This window comes from Pezoporus flaviventris, unplaced genomic scaffold (assembly GCF_033815535.1).
Source record: "Pezoporus flaviventris isolate CSIRO_AGI_PZ_B2104156 unplaced genomic scaffold, CSIRO_AGI_Pfla_v1 ptg000045l, whole genome shotgun sequence".
Classification (NCBI taxonomy): Eukaryota; Metazoa; Chordata; class Aves; order Psittaciformes; family Psittacidae; genus Pezoporus; species Pezoporus flaviventris.
The window spans coordinates 8,855,984-8,868,636 of record NW_026892593.1 but is presented as its reverse complement, the minus strand read 5'-3'; the positions used below and the strand labels follow the sequence as shown (position 1 = coordinate 8,868,636).

At 44.4% G+C, this 12,653-nt stretch overlaps 1 protein-coding gene across 1 annotated transcript; it reads right to left on the bottom strand.

Moving 5' to 3' along the window:
- Positions 1-2,593: 2,593 nt before the first annotated feature.
- On the bottom strand, positions 2,594-12,508 carry PSMC2 (proteasome 26S subunit, ATPase 2). The gene is made up of 12 exons (XM_061467359.1): positions 12,243-12,508; positions 9,718-9,755; positions 8,135-8,216; positions 6,858-6,957; positions 6,390-6,521; positions 5,715-5,787; positions 5,489-5,584; positions 5,067-5,231; positions 4,486-4,573; positions 3,592-3,794; positions 2,946-3,042; positions 2,594-2,860 (listed from the first exon to the last, which is right to left on the bottom strand). Exons 1-12 carry the CDS (start codon positions 12,310-12,312, stop codon positions 2,703-2,705), a joined length of 1,302 nt encoding a protein of 433 aa, XP_061323343.1. The 5' UTR covers positions 12,313-12,508; the 3' UTR covers positions 2,594-2,702.
- Between the last annotated feature and the right edge of the window lie 145 nt (positions 12,509-12,653).

The following is a 12,653-nucleotide window of genomic DNA, read 5'->3' as shown; positions in this document are numbered from 1 at the left end:
AGGTCTAAAGTCTCAGTGCCCCCCCCCCCCCCCAAAGGATAAGTACTTTTGTGTTGCCTGAGACATCTTCTTGCCAGCAGTGCTGCTTCTGCCTCAGCTTTTAAGTGCTTTGAGAAACAGATTTCAATTGAATTCAAAAATGTTACATTTGGGATTTTTAAAAGGAACAGTAGTGTGGGTTTTCTTCTGCTGTCTGCACAGCCCAGCTGCTGTGGTACTGCTTAACTTCAGGTGTGAGATGAAAGTCATGGAAATGTAATTCAAGCAAAAGAAAGAAATCTTCAATGCTTCTATTCCCTTAACAGCAATCACTGTGAATCTGAGCAAGGGTAGGAACCTCAAGGTGCTTCTCTCCAGGTTATTTCAACAGCACAGGGGAAGTGGAGCATCAGTGACATTTCCTTTAGCACCCCCAAATCAAAGGTCCTGTGCATAAGGGAATTCAAATGACTTCCCCTCTTCTGAATGCAGATCTTAATACTTTCATTTTGCTTCAAGCTCTGTTGCGATTAGGGCTTGCTTCAGGTAAACCAGGTTTCCCAAGAACTGGGGGCAGTCAGGGAAGATGTTTTATTTCCTCAGACTCCCTGCCAATAGGGATAGGAAGCTTTCTGCATCAGAAATTACTGCTTAGCTGGAGTTCAAAGGAAGAATTCAATGCATGTTAACACATCAGGTGTGCTTATTTAAACAACTTTTGGTACATTTTATAATGTTAACTAGTTTAACAAGCCTTTGTACCTACATACAGTATATTTTTCTACTTTCAGCTTGTTGCAGCTTCAGTTTTTAACTGTGTAGTCTCTTTATGTCAAAATCGTGTCAACTTCCAAAATAAAGCGATTACGACTTGCCAGAATATTCTGCTTTGTCTTGGCAAGACTTTCTGTGGGACAAGCCAAGGTCCCTGGAGGTGTGTGTCTGGCTCAGGTTCCTGCTCCTCACCTTCTTTGCTCCCCCACCACAGGAAGCCCTGTCCATGCCAGGTCTTACAGTGGTACAAGGTACAACTGATGCTGCATTTCCCACCCTCGTAACAGCAGCAGCCCTTCCTGGGAATTGCTGAAATGCTGGACTGGAAGCCTTTGGTCGGAAGTCCTAGATCCCAGGTTGGGTGGTGCTGGAACTCTGCAACCTGCTTCTGGGTACTGCCTCCTCCTGTGCTTTGCTGCCACCAGCTGAAGCGCTGCTTCCCCTTTGCCAGCCAGTTATCTACTGCAAAGTGAACCGAATTCCTCTTTCGCATACTGATTAACAGATTGCTATCTAAATCCTACCTGAGGCTTGTCAGTGCTGGATTAAACACAGCCACATGCTGTAAACTCTGAACAGGGTTCATCTTCTTCCCTCCGGTTTGTCTGCATTGACTGGCTGTGGTGACTGGCTGCTCTGCCATCTCAGGAATCCTTGTCAGGCCTTGGCCTTTCTTAAATGACTTGGGCAGTGAAGTGTCCGTTGGCTGCACCAGGCACTTTTGCATGGTTAAGGAGGGAGCAGTACTGACCAGAGCAGGGACTCCTGCTGCCTGGCTAAGGAATAATCAGTCTGTCATCCCCCAAAAGCCTTGGAAGATTCCTCACCTTGGTCGTAGCCTGACTAGAATAGTACACTGTTAGTGGAACTAGCAATTACCAACTTGGCTTGTGGCCAGGATGGAAATTTACTAATGATTAAAGCCAATCATCTTGTGACCCAATAAACAGTTGTCTTCATTGAGGCCATTTGAGCTCTCCTGGACCACAGCAGGCTGTGACCAGCATCTCCGAGTGGGATGTCTCAGAGCTCACGAGCTCAAGTTTCTGAAGTTCAGAGGACTGTCACCAAGAGCTGCAGAAGTAAAAAGTAACACTGAATTTCAAGTACTGCTCTTGGTAAATAGAGAGGTGCCCTCTGCTGCTTTCTGAACCAGTCAGAAACTTCCTGAACCACCACTCCTGCTCAGGCTGGACAAGAAAAAGTCTGTCTCATCAATGAACCGGCATCCCACCCCAGACTGTTCTTACCAAAAACTTTATCAACTTGAATTCTTTTAAGAGCAGGAACCAAATAAAGGAATCTTCCCTTAGCACTAACAAATTACACTTCTTCCTCCTTCTTGACCCACCTACTATTTTGTAATAGGGAAACTCAGCAAAAGGGATGAAGAAAACCGCTGAATTAAAAAAACAAACAAGTTATGATGGTACCAGCACATCCACCCAGGAGAGAAAAAATATCCCTTCACATCTTCCCTAAGCTGGGTCATGACTCAGACCATGAGGCACTGTATGTCCTTTCTCCTCAGCTATTTTCCCATGGTAGTTCCCAAGTTTCCTTGGGACATCCCTACACCTCAATGCAGAGAGAGCATTGCACCATGTTTCTGAGCACATCCAGAAACCCTGCAGCCACCTGGGGATCTTTCAGCACCTCCACAGCTCAGATGGTAAGTTTTGGGATATAAATCCTAAAGTGTGGATTTCTAACATTGCCCGGGCGCCCAATTTAAAAACACTTCACTATCTTAGGCCGTGTCACTGGAATCTCACTGAGCTGTTTTCCTACAGCATCAGTTCTCTGCTGGTGTAAGACACGCTCACAATGAATTCACAGCTACCGTTTTACCATTTATTTCCAGCTCCCAAGAACATAGAGATTCCTACACTTGGATTTGGGTTCCCCAGAAAGTTTAACTGTAGTAACAGGGAAGACATTCCAAAGGATTAGTTGTAGGTCATGTAGCGGGGGGTAGCGCTGAACTTCGCATAGGATTTAATGACTTTGTTCACTGCCTCCAAGAAGTCTTTCTCTGTGGCAATTTTCCGGCGGGCTCGGATAGCAAACATGCCTGCCTCTGTGCAGACACTGCGGATCTCCGCACCTGGGAAAACAGGGATAAACCAATCCAACACTGACCACAGTGAAGGTGAAGCCCAAACTTGTTTATAAAACATTAATCATCTTACCTGTGCTGTTGGGACACAGCCGAGCCAACAGCTCAAACCTGATGTCTCTCTCAACACTCATCGAACGAGCATGTATCTTGAATATGTGAGTACGCCCCTGGAAGAAGAGTGAGGAGAAGGGTTCATGGCTTGAAAGAGACGGCTGCAGCTGTCCACATGCAGAGCACGGGCAGATAGAGAACAGGTCTTTTAGTTGCTGACCAAGCTTCCCATGTCTGCACGTGTTTAACTGTCCATAAGTAATGTAAGTACTTTACTTACAGATAAGTAACATTAAGAAAGTAACATTTGAAAGAGCTTTAGTGGTAGAAGTACCTCAAGAAATCTCTTCAAAAGAGCTAAACAAAACACAATCCAACTTAAGAACTGAATCATGAATCTAGCTAAAGGATTCCTTATCTGTTCAGACAAGAATACGCAGTGGTTACAGCTATTCACCAAGGCTTCTCTGCCAGAGAAGGAATCTGTGCAGTGTGAGAAAACCTTTTTGGCACATCTTTAATCCCCCCAGTTTCCATGTATTTTCACTTAAGTGAAGAGTGCTGCTTTTGGTAATTCTCATAAACTGCTTCCAGACAACCATGCCCTAACTGAAGAAACACTCTGGTACCAGACTACACTTAGTTGTGAGAGGAATCACTCTCACCTCAAGATCAGGCAAGCTGAACTCGATCTTCCTATCCAACCTGCCAGGCCTCATCAGTGCCGGATCCAGAGTATCGGGTCTGTTTGTAGCCATCAGGACCTTGATGTTGCCTCGTGGGTCAAAACCATCCAGCTGGTTGATCAGCTCCAGCATAGTACGTTGCACTTCATTGTCCCCGCCAGCCCCATCATCAAAACGAGCACCTGGAGAGAGAAGACACACACATTTCACACAACAGAGGGACCCCGTCAGTGCCTGCAGGAGGTGTCACAGCTCCTGCATAGAAGACACCAGCAAAACCATTTTAAATTACATACAGATCTTTGTGGCAAGTTTAAAAAGGTGTGAGGGGTTATTTGAAAACATATTTCAAACAAAGAGTGAGTGGTGTTACCCATCAGTTGTAATAAGCACTGTATCCTTATCCCTGGTATGAAAGGGCCCACCTCCCTGCCTAATCACTGGCCAAGCTGCTGAAATCTACGAATGTAGCTTGTTTCTGCATTTGTTTTGCCTTCCCTCAAGTAAAATCTTCTTCTCCTTCTCTGTGTGAAAATTGTTTTTTTTGAGTGAAAAAAATAACTCATTTTCAGGCAGTATAAAGATGTGGTAGGCAGTCCAGAAGATGAAGGGGGTTTAGGTTAACAGCACTTTGTGCAGAGGTTCTTCATTGAAGTTCAAATACTCTGGGTGTTCCAAATGTGCAAACTGACTTCTCATCTGGGCTATATAAAGCACCTCTTGACAGCCTCCTGTACGTGGGGGGTGCTGGTAATAGCTTTGCTAAACAGGTATTTGCAAGCACATTTCTTGCACTGATATGGAATTACAACATGTAAAGAAAACTTGAAAAGTTCTCCTATGAGCTTAAAGCTGTAGGTATTACCAACATACCTCCAATGGCATCAATTTCATCAAAGAATATAAGACAAGCTTTTTTAGTTCTGGCCATTTCAAAAAGTTCACGAACCATTCGAGCTCCCTGAAAGGAAAAAAACACCCCAAGATTTTGTTAAGATTCAAGGCACTTCAAAGGAAAACTACAAAAATTAAACTTTTCATGCTTACAACACTTCTAAGGTTCCGATGATAAAAGTCTTCTATCTGTATACATATATATAAGGGAACATTCTAAATCTTACAGCAATTTATAAAGGAGAGACAAGTTACTATTAAATTCAGGTGAAGTCATTTACCGCAGGCCCAAATGAAAAATCAGTGGCAGACTTGGGAGCAGAATCGTAATCCTGGAGTCCTGAACTGCAGATTTAACTCTGCACCCACAGAATCCATTTCGTCAATGACAGTGTACTTCAGGTCCTATCACTGCCTCCCTGACCTGCAGCCATGTGTCTGACAGCTACTCCCCTAGTTGTATGTCCAGGATGCAAGTACATTGTACCCACTGTGGTGTCTAGTCCTCATCACTGGAAACCTGCAAATCTCTCCACACTCCATCAAGTATTTGCTCTTACCTCTCCCACATATTTCTGCACCAATTCAGATCCGATGACTCTGATGAAGCAGGCATCAGTCCTGTTTGCGACAGCACGGGCACAAAGTGTTTTGCCCGTACCAGGTGGCCCAAACAAAAGTACTCCTTTGGGAGGCTCAATTCCAAGGTTAACAAACCTTTCAGGCTGTAATGGCGGGAAACAGATGGCAAGGTTATGTGCAAATTAAAGACTGTGCATCAAAATGTATATACAAGTTAAGAAAATCACCAACAAACAGCAATATAAACCAGGCTGGGCTGGACTTCACTTGGTAAAATGAGACTTCCTCTCACTTGAGGCATTTACGTTCAGCTAGGTTATCTTACCGTGTTTTTTCAAATGCTAGCAGATGTGCAGAATACTTTCAAAACAACAGAAGTTTCAACCTGGAGATTACTTACGTGCAGCAGAGGGGTTTCAACCACCTCTCTCAGCTTTTCAATCTGCTCTTTACAACCTCCAACATCACTGTAAGTGACATCTGGCTTTTCCTCCACCTACACAATAACAAGGTGAGCAAGCAGTTAATAGCCTGATGCTGTGTTATCCAGCCCAGAATAAAATCCAGCCAAATTAATCAAAATTACAAGACAAAGCAATGTCACAATAAGTAAAGGCAGTTCTCACTTGCATCATGGTGACAGTAGGATCAATCTTTGGTGGCAAGGGGATATGGATTTGATACTTGTTTCTGTCCACCCTGGTAAGAAAGCATAAAGACTATTATTTTAACACTGGTTCATTAAACTGTCATGTAGAAACAACTCTGTAAGTTAGAAGCCAAATTCTGTTCTTTTCTCTGGCATCACGACAGCCCAGCCCTGAAAGCTAACAGACAAGTGGGCCAGAAACCAGAATTCTTCTGCAGAGAAGCTTAAAGGTTCCAAAAAAATTAATTCCAAAGTATTTTGAAAAACAAAGTTCAAAATATCCCACAGAGCAAACTGGCAAAATACTGATTCTGAAAGTAAGAGGCTTCACCTCCTTAGCAAATATTTCCTGTGGCTGCCCTGTGTGTAACCGTGAAGACTGCCAAAGAGGAAGACAGCTACACAGGCTCCCTGAATGTGGGGCTACTGGGGCCTAAACTGAACGGTTTCCATTCATGATGCATGGCTTTCGACAGAATGACATCAAAATCCAAAGATTCCAGCACAGCATGTGACTTACTGTCTTCCAACAGAATGTGCTATCATTACAACAACTACAAAAACATAATAGTTGACAGGTCAAACAAACAGATCAGATGAGCAAGCTTCAAGTCTCCACGTAAACTTGCAAGAACATAAAGATTTTGCTCACCCAACTCTCATGCCTTCTTCTATGTCAGTAGGTGCCACCTGGTCACTGAGATCCACCACGAATTTGGCAAACTGCTTGACATTGATAATGTACTTAGGGTCCTCAGAGTCTGCATTGATTATCTTTGTACACCTAATACAGAACACTCAGTTAACACCACCAGGCACACTAACTGGCTTGTCATTTGTATAAACATCAAGGTTAAGAGAGTTGTATTTTCCAGAGACACCAAAACAGCTATTGTACTTGTGATTCTCTTAGCACAGCACCATACAATAATTACAGGAATAAGTATGAAGTATGTAACACGTCATCAAGTACAACACAGTTCTTTTTTGATACAACGGTAAAAAGCACTTTCAATATGCACAACATGTGAACCTAATTTTTTAAGTAGCCTATGCATAAGCTGTAACTCATGTTTTTAACACTATGCAGCTCCACTGCAAAGAGGGAGAATGCACCCACCTCGCAACTTGCAACGGTTGCTCACTTTGGAGAGTTTGCTTGTCTGCTGCCAGATCCCAAAGAGCAGGAGGAGCCAGGCCGGTGTCAGATTCCTTGATTCCTATGTACAACACAGGTTGAAAAGGAAGCACCTAACATGTATGCCAGCAATTTTTCACATACCAAGAACCACAGACATAAGCCTGCAGGAAGCTTTCTGAGACCTCCAAACACACACACACATCTTTGATGGACTTCCTAAAGAAAGGAGGCCCATGTGACTGTTCCGCCTAAACACACAGATACCAGTCCAGGCATCCTCTAATACACCTGTGCAGCATGGGGACCATTACAACCAAGCTGGACAGAGGTATTAAAGTATGCTTCTAAAAGGTGCAGAAAAGGAGTGAAACTTTGCAAGTGCTTTCCCTGAGGGTAAGCTTTAGCACAAGATAGCAGAAGCTAAGGGATTCACACAGATTAAAAAACCTTATAAATCTTACAAAACATGGACAGAAAAAGTACCATCTCCATGATGTATTTATTTAAACCAGCTGATTTTAAATGCTAGCTGCTCTGATACTCATTTGTTCCCTACACAAGGACTGGTACCAATGCTTAATGATAATATGTTAATATGTTGGGTTACTGCAGTCTATGGAAATTCACTCACTAGTCAAACACAGCTTGACACAAATCATAACAAATTATCTGGTGGCAGATAGGGGCATTTGTTTCATGTCACGTAATATATAAAATTACAGTTTTGAATTAAAAGGTGTTACATTACAGAATCACATAATTGTATGTACAGATTAGCCCTGCCCAATCCAAAAGACCGTCACCTACAAAGCAAAAATCTCATGTTACTAAATAAAGAAAAGCAACAATAATAAACCAATGCAGAAGTTGTTTAAGATCGGCTTCTTCAACCACCAATTTTGGTATATAGAATCATAGAACAGTTTGGGTTGGGAGGGGCCCCCAAAAGTCATCTAGTCCAACCCCCCTGCAATGAGCAGGGACATCTTCATCTAGATCAGGTTGCCAAGAACCACATCCAGCCTGGTCTTAAATATCTCCAGGGATGGTGCATCCACCACCTCTCTGGCAACCTGTGCCAGGATTTTACCACCCTCATTGCAAAGAACTCTTCCTTGCATCCAGCCTGAATCTCCCCTCTTTTAGTTTAAAACCATCATCCCTTGTCCTCGTGCAACAGGACCTGCTAAAGCCTCTCCCCGTCTTTCTTACGCAGTTCTTCTACTCCAAGTTAAGATCTTAAGAAAGAAAGATACCAGTAAGCTCATTGATTTTCTTGAGCAGTTGTTGAATATCATCTTCTACTTGCTTGATCTGCCTTGAGTACGTGCTCTGGCCCTGGAAAAGAAATACCACATAGATTTCACAACTCAAATTATTTCATGTTTAGGAAAAACTTACAATAGCTGTTGAGAGTCAAGATGTTCAATAGACTTGTCCAACTACTCATCACAGCCAAAAAAAAACAGTACTGAGTTCCAGTAACAATATTGCTGTTTGCAAGACCAGAGTGCAGGTACACAGCACTAATTGTGCAAGTGGAAATTTTTCACTTTTGTAAACTTCAAGGATTTGTTTTTCTTTTAAACCTGTTCGGCCTTATTTTTTCAAACTGTTGCTTTTCCTAAAGCTTAAACCAGATCTGGTAAAAATTATATGGAGACAGAATTCTGTATACGTTATCAGAAAATCATTTGTACTAGTGCTTCAACTACCTTACCCAACCTTTCCATCATCCACCAAAGACAGCAGAAAGATCATGGGGCAAATCAGAAGCTCAATTCTTGCATGTGATAAAATGCTTTACTATCTTGCCTTGCCTAGTGTGGGCAGATCGGGATCTCCTTTACAAGACCTTCATATCAACATGGTAACCAAAAAGAAGCCTCAGCGGGTATATTCCAGAGCTTTGTAAAGGAGTCTCAGTGTCAAGAATATTCAGACTTTTGGCAAACGTATCCTAAGCTGCAAGTTTCATTTGTCAAAAATTCTTTCACAGACCCACTATACCTTCTGGTAGAGGGGAGATTTGCATTTTAAGCCTTATTGTCCATGGCAAACTCCTCCCAGGCTCACAGAATCACAGAACGGTTTGGGTTGGAAAAGACCTTGACATCATTTAGTTCCAATCCCCTGCCATGGGCAGGGACACCTCACACTAAACAATGTCACCCCAAGGTTCTGTCCAACCTGGGTTTGAACACCGCCAGGGATGGAGCATTCACAACTTCTGTGGGCAACCTGTTCCAGTGCCTCACCACCCTCACAAGAAAGAACTTCTTCCTTATATCCAATCTAAACTTCCCCTGTTTAAGTTCAAACCCACCACCCCTTGTCCTGTTGCTACAATCCCTAATGAAGAGTCTGTCTCCAGCATCCTTTTATGCCCCATTCAGATACTGGAAGGCTCCTATGAGGTCTCCATGCAGCCTTCTATTCTCCAGGGTGAATGGCCTAACTTTCTCAGCCTGTCTTCGTAAGGCAAGTGCTCCAGCTGCATAATCATCCTCATGGCCCACCTCTGGACTTGCTCCAACAGCTCCATGTCCTTATGTTCTTTTGAGATTACATTCTTTTTACAAGACCTGTGTATCCCTCACAAGTAGTTTTTTAATGTGATGGCTAAAAGCAAGTAAATTTGATGGAAGAAGGGTTCTTAAAAGTTATTGTTCTTTATCAAGCAAGAAAGTTAGTGAAGAAGCCCTAGGAAACCCATAGCTGTAGCACAACCTAGTAACAGATTTACTAACTATTCAGTACACATCCCCCCACTCTTGCATTCAATTCCCATCAGGATTTGCTTTTTACTTTAACACTGTAGTAAATGCATGCTACTCACATATGTTTTCAGCAAGGCAATATCTCCTTCATCCAGAGCTGAAACAAAACAGGAAACACTCAGCTTGCACTTTTAAAAACAAAACCAGTGGTATCAATTCTGCTTCTAGAAGATAAAAACATGTATTTAAAGGGATTCTTTTGAGTTTCTAGTTTTTCCCTAAACCAAAGTAGGACAAAGAAGTATCAAACAGTATAGAAAAACAAAACAGGGTCTCCAGCTACAGTCTTCAGGCCAAAAATCCATACCACCCAGAGCTCACAGCAAGCACACCACTTAAATTTTGCCTCGCTCAGGGTAGCTGACTGACCTGTCACTGTACAGAGAAGAAACTGAAGATATCAAAACTTCATCTTTTCAACTTCTTGTTTCTTAATGTTTAAGCAAACATCAGTGAAAAAATGTCACCACTTTCCATCAGTGATATCATCCAAAATGCTCAGTGTGAGCAGTGAACAGCAACCAAACCTAAAATATAATCTAATCTAGCAAAGCTGCTCTCGGTAGCAAAACACTACTATAAATCACTAAAGCAGTCTGGAATCAATAACTAAGACAATGCTGAGTTGTAATATTGTAAAATGGAAAACATGGGAACGTCATACCAGACAAGACAGAGAGTCTGGTCCAACAAACATCCCTTATCCAACAGGAGTGTCTAAGAATGTGGCAAATACAGAGTGAGCCCCTAGTCCCAGGTCACATGTTCTTATAAACAGCCCTTTAAAAATATTCCCTACGTCAGTATTTGTCAGTTTTTTGAATCCCTGTAAACTTTCAGCAGCTTCCACAGAATACTCAGGAAGGAACGCCCCCGTTTAACTCAGCATTGTGCTTCCTTTTACTTAAACTTGGAATCTAAAAGTTGCACTGGAGCCTCAGAGTTCCCACACCGGAACAAGCAGCATCACTTGTTGAACATGTAAGCACAGTCCCACAGGACCGCTCCAGCAGACCTCAATTAACTATGAAAAACACAACTTGCTATTACTGTCAACCCCTATTTGCTCATCATTTGACAGGCCTTTAACACTCCCTCTCCCTTTCCCCAAAAGCTATCCCTTTTCCCAACTGAATTACAGTCTTCCCCTTAAGTAAGGGCCTGTTTCCTCTCTATGTTTTTATGCTAGAGGGAGCCCAAACCATGCAGTACTGCAGATCTGGGTGCAGTATGTATTATATAGTATTTTGAGAGCATTTTTGTGTGTGTGTGTGTGTGTTATTTGTTATTTCCTTCCTGGTTATTTGTACTACCCCACTGATGTTTTCATATCTACTAAACACTAGGTTGTTATAATTTGGAAGTGGTAATACTTGAGTGGTAACAGTTCAAAGTCCGTAACTGATCATGTACGGTATTGCTGTTGCTTCCTGATGCATTATTTAACGTTTACCAACATGAAATAAAAAGGCAAATGAAATTCAAACTGGCAACGTTCACACTATGCTGGTACCACCAGAAAAATTTGGCACCTCCTTCTCTCCAGCTTTCACTGACTTACTTATGAAAGGGGCAACACACAAGGTTTGATAGCTCAGCAGGACTTCACCAATTAGCAAAACGAAATTATCACAGAATCAAACACTCTGGGTTAGAAGGGACCTTAAAGTTCATCCAGTTTAAATCCCCTGCCACGAGCAGTGGCACCTTCTACTAGACCAGGTTGCTCAAAGGCCTGTCCAGCCTGGCCTTGAACACTGCCAGGGATGGGGCAGCCACAGCTTCTCTGGGCACCCTGTGCCAGCGCCTCAGCACCCTCATAGTGAAGAACTTCTTAATGTCTAATCTAAATCTACCCTCTTTCAGTTTAAAGTCAATGTCCCTTATCCTGTCATTACATGACCTTGTAAAACATCCCTCTCCAGATTCCTTGTAGACCTCACCATGTACTGGAAGACTGCTATTAAGTTCTGCCCCAAGCCTTCTCCAGGCTGAACAATCCCAGCTCTCTCAACCTGTCTCCATAGCAGAGCTGCTCCAGCCCTACGGTTATCTTTTGGTCCTCCTCTGGATCCGCTTCAACAGGTCCATGTTTTTCCCATGCTGGGGGTCCCAAAGCTGTATACAATACTCCAAGTGAAGTCTCACGAGAGCAGAGTAGAGGGGCAGGATCACCTCCCCTGACCTGCTGGCCATGCTCCTATGGATGCCGCCCAGGATACGGTCGGTATCTGGGCTGCGAGCGCACCCTGCCGGCTCACATCTTCCTTCTCGTCGACCAACACCCCCAAGTCCTTCTCAGCCTGTACTTGCGCTTGGGCCTGCCCAGGCAATGTAATCACCACAAATATTTGCAACCTCACTCTCTCCACGCATCGATCAGTGCTTTACCAGCAGCAGCCTGCGCGGACCTGATACGCCCCGGTTTTGCCTCAGAATCTCGAATTCACAGGCTGATGTTTATGTTTAACACATCGCAGCCTCCCTACTCTCGGCCACACCGCCTCGCCAAGCCCGCGTTCAGGGCCGGGGGGGGCCACTCAGGAGGCGGCAAGGCCGGGCCCCCGCCCGCATGGCTTCTCACCGCGGATGGGCTTATCCTCCTTCTCCTCCTCCTTGGTCTTCCTCTGATCGGCTCCCAGGTAGTCCGGCATCGCCGCCGCTCCGGCCCTCCGGCCCTGCCCCGGATGCGTTACGCAGCACAGCCGGCGCTTCCGGCCGGGCCGCGCCGCGGGGACACCAAAGGAGGGTGCACCGGCCCGGGCGCTCCGCGGGACACGCGCCACCGGAATCTCCTTCCCCCCGGGCACCGCTGCCGCAGCTAGAGAGTTCCGCCCGGTACAGCCTCTGGCGAGGCGGTGTGCGCCGCTCAGGTTGAACCCGCACGGCGGACCCGGCCTGGGCTGCCGCCGGTGCCTCTGCGGAGAGCGGGCAGGGAGGAGGCAGGAGGGAAAGGGGAGCGGGCCGGGCCGCTTACCCCGCCGTACGCCGCCGC

Coding starts and splice junctions, on each gene's coding strand:
- PSMC2 (XM_061467359.1), bottom strand. CDS start 12,312: ATGCCGGACTACCTGGGAGCCGATCAGAGGAAGACCAAGGAGGAGGAG. Junction 6,958..8,134: donor GAAAATCAATGAGCTTACTG/GTATCTTTCTTT, acceptor TGTTGTACATAG/GAATCAAGGAATCTGACACC. Junction 3,043..3,591: donor TCAGCTTGCCTGATCTTGAG/GTGAGAGTGATT, acceptor CTCTTCTTCCAG/GGGCGTACTCACATATTCAA.